We start from the raw sequence: 6,356 nt of genomic DNA, 5'->3' as shown, positions 1-6,356 counted from the left end.
GGGGAGTGGAGAGAACGGGGCAGTGCTCCCGGTCTCACTCCACCCTGGGACCACCTGCCCAGGTGGCCAGACACTGCTGGGACGCTGCTCCCAGGGCCCCACTCGGGTGGGCGCTGCAGGGCTGGGGTCCAGCGGTCACAGATGCCTCCACACCGAGCAGACTCCTGGGGAATGGTGATGAGCGCAGGGTTTGGAGTCAAGCACACTCAGCTCAGACTTCCTCTCACAAGCTGGGGGCCTCTCTGAACCTCAGTTTCCTCCTCTAAAGCAGATCCAGCAATGGGGCTGCCTCCTAGGGCCTGTCTGAGTTTGAGGAGACCTGTAAACATGCCGGGCATACAGCCTGCCCATAGGGATGAGAGTGAAGTTGTGGACAGTGCTCATGCTCCCTCATTGATGCCTGTGGCTTGGACAAGGCCAGGCTCAAGCCCACACCTGCTGAGGGCGTGGGAGAAGAGGAAGAGCTGGTCCTGTGGGTCGCGGTCCGCCCCCACCAGACTGGACAACAAGGGGGGGCAGGATGGTTGGACAGGAGCACGGGCCCTGGGGTGGGTCAGGCCCAGGCTGACGCCTGTCCTGGCTACTTCCTGGCTGGATGAGCTTGTGTGAGCTGACCGCTGCTCCAAGCTTCTCCCGAGGCAAGTGGGGAACTCAGGAGGTGATGCATGTAGAGTTCCTCCGCCAGTGGGTGTGGCCATTATTGTCACTATGGTTTTACCATTAGCAGTATTATGAAATTATTGTCATCATCACCCAGCTGGTCACAGGTGGCCCAGGCGGGAAGTGGGGGCAGCAAACACACATGGGGAGCAGCAAACACACATGGGGAGCAGCGTGAAGATGGGGGAGGTGCTGACCATTCAGGCCCCAACTCTGGGGGCCCCAAGGAAGCCGTGTGCACGAGGCCAGGGTGTTCGTCACGGTCCCGTGGCCACTTTGAGATCACGAGATGAAGGGCGTCCTGCCAAGGAGGAGGTGCATTGTCACCAGCAACACTCCTCAGGCCCCAGGACCAGAACAGACCTTCTCTGCCTTGGGGACCTAATGGGGACTGGCCCAGCCCAGATTGGCATCTACTTTTCTGTCCTCCCACACAGTGTCCAGACAGGAAACAGTCCCCTCTGGGCCCTCCGGGCCTGGGAGGAGCCGGGGAGCGTCGGGGTCACTCCTGGCTTGCGGGCAGCAGGTGGGAATCTGGCGCTGAGCCCCAGGCACTTCCTCTGTGGGGAAGGCTGCAGGGCCGATGGGAGCCACCCGGCCTGCCCCTCCTCCCCACCAGCAGCCTGCCCCAACCTGCCACCTCCCTCCCAGCTGCAGGCCCGGGGAGGTGAGATGGTGGCCGAGGCCTCATGACCTGTGACCTGGGCCCACCACTGGAGAGCCGTCCTGGCACCTGGGCCCTCAGAGGGCCTCACCGGTGCCTGTTGGTGAAGAGCCTGGAGAGCTACAGACCAGAGCCCAGAGCGTTCTGGAGACCCGGAAGGACAGGCCTAGGGGGCTGGGGGAGTGGCAAGGGGGGTTGGGCAGGGCTACCTCTCCTAGGCCCCAAGGGGGCTGGGGACTGGCCTGGAACCTCTTACAGAGCCCTGGGCCCCCAAATTCCAGTGCAGACAGATCTGTAGCTTCCCCTCCTGCCGCCTCCCACCTCCACTTGTGTGAAAGGCTCCAGGTGCGGCTCTGTCTCCAGGGCCAAGGCCTCCAGCCCTCTGGCCACTTCAATCCATTCCCCATGCCAAGGGACATCTCCAGACGCAAAACTGCTTGTGTCCTGGTGGGAACAGGTTGCCCAAGGCCCCATAGCCCAGTGACATGCACGATTAGAACCGTCAGGGTCAAGGAGCGCCACAGAGCTGTCAGGTGGGCCATCAAGGGCTTGTCACAAGAAGATGGGACCTGACCTGGGACCCCTCCCCGCTACCTGAGCTGGCCTCGGGGAGGAAAAAAAAACCCCTAGGCATTCACGAGTTTGTCCAAGTGGGAGAATTTGAGGGAGAGCTGTGTGTCTGGGGCGGGGGCTGTGTCAGCTCCTTCCCTCCCCGAGGCTGGGGAGGTGGCCCAGGGGGAGCCAAGTGATGCGGCTCCGAGAAATGCTCTCGCAGAAACCGAGACGTCTGTGAGAGGGGCGCTGGCTGACCCCCGTGAGCTGCCCAATCGGGACCGTGTGGGGGCCACCTTGGGAAGGCTTGCCGTCAGTCCTCAGGAGCTGGAGAAAGGTGGACACAGAGGCCAAGGGAACAAGAGAGACATGCCAAGGTCCCTAAAGATCCCACGTTCATGCCCAAGGTGGCTTCGCACCCCTCCCACCCCTCCAGAGACCCTGCCTGTCCCCAGCCCGCGCCCCCCGCAGAGGGCAAAAAGCTCAGCAACCTGCGGCCACCTGCACGGACTTTCAGACCTGGGCACAAATAGCCGTGCTCACACATGACTGCTCTCGTCACCGAGGGGGACAGAAACCCACCTGAGCCGCTTCACGTGTGTCACGGTACGGGGAGGGGAGATTGACAGAGGAGGCCGGAGGCGGTGACAGGAGAAAAGTCCAGTCACTCCATGCCTGCATCCACCTACTTCACCTGCTCAGTAAACTGGTTACATATGTCACCTGAGCAGCCGAGGACTGAACTCAACCAATTTTTTGGATTAGCCCAATTTTTAAATCAGGGGATTTTGCACTACCACAATTGGGATTCTCGTTTATTGTAGAAAGGCAGGCGGCCTGGTTACACGGGCCCTCACCCGTGCAAGGCAGTGACCGGCCAAAGCTGAGCACAGCTGGCTCCCTCAGCATGGGGCTTATAATCTCTGGTCTGCCACAGACCCCACTGCTCCCCATTGCCTCCCCAACACTGACACCATGCTGCCATTTATCCTCCTCCTTTCTCTATAAAGTTTCCAGCAGATTTCTTTTCACACATGGCCCTCTAATTTATGTTTCCTGATTGGCCCTGAGGTGTTCACATCAGTGACTCTTAATAGAAGCACAGAAGAACGCTCAGAAGGAAATTCCCCCAAATGTTGACATCGGTTTGTTAGCTGATAACAACAGCTGATTTTTATTTTCTTCTCGACACTCTTCTAGTTTTCAAATTCTCTACAACGAACATGTACTTCTTTTTAATATCAAAAGACAAATGAAGCAGTAATTAAAAAGAAAATCCTCCCCATCTTTAAGGATGAGATCTAGATCAAAAGCTGCCTCCTACAGGAAGTCTTCCTGGATCCCAAGCCAGGAATGATGGCTCTCCCAGCCCTGTGTCTGCAGCTCCTGGAGCTCTTGTCTTGTACATGCCTCACACACTAGACTAAGCGCTCACAATGGGCAGTGACCAGGTCTGGCTGTCTGTGTCCAACAGAATTAACTGTGGGGGGCTCCAGCATGCTCACGTCCACCTGCAGTGATTCAGGGATGACCCCTCAGGAGCACGTCAGGCTCTCAGCCAGTGTCACCAGGTGAGGCATGTCTATCTTCAGGGTGCTGCCCATGAAACAGATTTGGCCTGCCACGTCCACAGTTCTCGCCACAAGAGGGTTCTGGGAGGGGCCGAGGGGGGACCAGCGGTCATGGCAGTGTGAGCAAGGGAGAGGCCCAGATGCACGGCCGGACCAGCCCAGCCCAGAGCGTCTACACTAAGCCTGAGTCAGGGGCAGGCAGAGGCCTGCGCAGTAGATAGAGGTTTACAGCAGGCACCCAGTGGCTCCTGGGAACCTGTACCCAAAATACAGCAGTGGAACTGGGCCCCCAGGCTGTGCGTGGAGGACTGGGGAGGGTGGGGGTGCTGCTGGAGGGCAAGGGCCCGGGGCTCAGAGGTAGGAGAGCTCTGCTCCGGGAGGGGGCTGTCCTCCTCCAGGGGTCTGGCTCCAACACTCTGCCCCAACCTTCTCCCTGGTACCATCCTTGGGTTAAAATGACAGGGGCTGCAGAGTGTCCTCAAGCGATCACAAGAGACAGACCAGCTATGGCACAGGATGCCCCAGCCTCTAAGATCCGAGGCCTGACCCTGAGGCCGGCGGGCTCCTGACCCCCAGTCGAGAGGGCCGGGCCAGCCACGGTGAGTTAAGACCAGACTTCAGCCCCAGGTTAGGAGGGCTGGGGGACAGTCCCACTCCTGAGCCCCTGTGAGCTGGACCTGAGAGCCGAGTCGCCCCCAGGCTGATTCAGAAGGTCCAGCCTGAGAGTCTGGCCGGCATGCCGACAGCCCCATCCCTCCAAGGTCCTCGGGCTTCTCAAGTCTCCAGCTGACCCGCCACGGGCCGGCCTGGCTGCAGGGGCCACAAGTGCGGTGAGGAGAGGCCGCACCCCTGCTCCTCACGCTGGCGAGCGGCTGGTGGCCTAGATGCGGCTGGACGACGTGCTGCCCGAGCTGATGGGGAGCCTTGCGCTGTCCGAGCTGTTCTTCAGAGGGGAGGGCCCGCCCCGGGCCTGCAGCCGCATGGACCAGTACCAGAGGAAGATGAGGAAGCCTGCGGGGAGGGAGGGCACAGGGCTCAGCGGGCGGGGCAGCCCCCCACCCCCACCCCCAGAGCCACCTCGACTCAGATCTGCCCCCTGCCCTCCTCCCTGCACAGGCGACCGGCACCAGTGTCACCTCAGGAGCACCTACTATGTGCCAGACCCTGTGCAATTCACTGGGTGCCACCTCGCTTCCTGCTCTCCAGGATCCTGCGAGGCTGGGCCTAGTCAATGCTATTCTGTTTTACAGACGAGGAAGCTGAGGCCCAGGGAGGAAAGGGGAGCTGGCTGAGCCACAGGCAAGCAGCAGTGGTCTGCCTCCAGGGCCCACGTGTTCAAGCACCATGCGATATCGCTCCGCCCAGATCGTAATACTGAGATTTATTAATAGCTCAGCAAATGTGTGTGAGTTTAGGGGCATTTACAATCCTCACCTCATGGGTGAGAAAGCACAGACCCACCTCCCTCACCCCCACTTGGTCACAGGGATGCCGCGCGGGAGGCTGGCCTTGCAGCCCCTGAGTGCCCCTCGGCCTGGCCAGGCCCTCCATGTTTTCCTGCCCATGTCCTCCTCCCTACCCAGCACAGCCAAGAACAGAGGGTGTGTGTGTGTGTGTGTGTGTGTCTGTGTGTGTGTGTGTCTGTGTGTGTCTGTGTGTGTGTGAGAGAGACGGGGTGGGGCGGGGGCAGGTAGAGGCAGGGAGAGCAGGGGGGGACTCTGCTGGCCTCAGGCCAGGCCCCCACGATCCGGCCTCTCTGCTCCTCTGCCCTCCCCTCCGCCCCGCTCCCCCACACGCTGCCCTTTAGCCTCGCTCCTCCTCACTCTTCTTCTAACACACGACCTGTTCCAGCCTCAGGACCTTTGCTCCTACTTCTCCCTCTGCCTGGAGCGCTCCTCCCAGCCCAGGTCTCCTCTGCCTGCAACATGCACATGCATCCCCTGGGCATCTGTGACCACGTGGATCCTGACTCAGCGGGTCTGCGGCGGGCCAGAGTCTGTCTGTTTAACGAGCTCCTGATGATGGTGACGCTGCTGGCCCGAGGAACACACTCAGAGCAAGGAGGCCTTGATCTCTCCCTGGCTGGGTCCTTCTGTTGTCTCCAAATGTCTCATACAGAGAGGTCTCCTTGGCCACTCTCCTCAGGTGTCCCCCACCGAGCCCAGGCTGTCCGTCACACTGCCCACAAGCGCATCCCTCCTCTCCGAGATCCCCTCGGACGGCTGTGTGTTTGCTTGTCACACTCCGTCTTCCTCACTAAAGATGAGCTCTGTGGAACGAGGCCCTCGCCCAACCAGTTCACAACACTAGCCCCAGGGCTTAGCATAGGGCCTGCACATAGTAGGAACTCAATAAAGACTTGCCGACTGCAGCCTGGATGCGCCCATCTTATGAATAGGAAGACTGAGGCCCAGAGAGGGGAGGCCTGCGGGCGGCCTGGATCATCTCTTCCGCAGCCCGTGCAGCCCACCCAGGCCAGGGGCAGGCGGGGCTTCTCCATGCTTACCTTGGAAGGAGGTGATGATGCTGAAGAAGTAAAGCACGACGAGCTGGAAGGTGCCAGAAGCAAAGGAGAAGAAGACCAAGGCCCAGGGCAGGCCGAGGACGAGGCTGAGGCCCAGCAGCGTCAGCACGTGGGGCCACTTCTGGGCGTGGGGGCGCAGCCGCAGGATCTGCACCACCATGGTGCCCAGCATGGCCGCATTGAAGAGGAACACCAGGCTGAAGAGGCCCAGGTTGGTGACGTGGCTGACCAGGGAGTCCCGGATCCAGCACCTGCGGGAAGGGCGAGAGGGCTCAGTGCACGAGCTGCTGGCACAGCTCCTCCCGGGCCTGGGGAGCACCAGGGGAAGCTGAGTCACGGGGAGCCGCTATAAACACCTCTGGCTACGGCATGGGAAAGTCACTCT

General features: G+C 60.6%; 1 protein-coding gene across 12 annotated transcripts in view; it reads right to left on the bottom strand.

The window, feature by feature from the left end:
* Positions 1–3,018: 3,018 nt before the first annotated feature.
* ADGRG1 (adhesion G protein-coupled receptor G1) overlaps positions 3,019–6,356 on the bottom strand; it is a 41,453-nt gene continuing 38,115 nt past the window's right edge. For all 12 annotated transcript variants that reach the window (XM_070261869.1, XM_070261872.1, XM_023637058.2 and 9 more), the window contains 2 exons: positions 5,954–6,222; positions 3,019–4,458 (listed from right to left, as the gene is read on the bottom strand). In XM_070261869.1, the coding sequence (XP_070117970.1) occupies positions 4,328–4,458; positions 5,954–6,222 (400 nt within the window). In that variant the 3' untranslated portion in view covers positions 3,019–4,327. The remainder of the gene's footprint in view (positions 4,459–5,953; positions 6,223–6,356) is intronic.

This window comes from Equus caballus, chromosome 3 (genome assembly GCF_041296265.1).
Source record: "Equus caballus isolate H_3958 breed thoroughbred chromosome 3, TB-T2T, whole genome shotgun sequence".
Lineage (NCBI taxonomy): Eukaryota > Metazoa > Chordata > Mammalia > Perissodactyla > Equidae > Equus > Equus caballus.
Note: the sequence above shows the minus strand (reverse complement) of the source record. Positions and strands in the feature narration are given on the sequence as shown.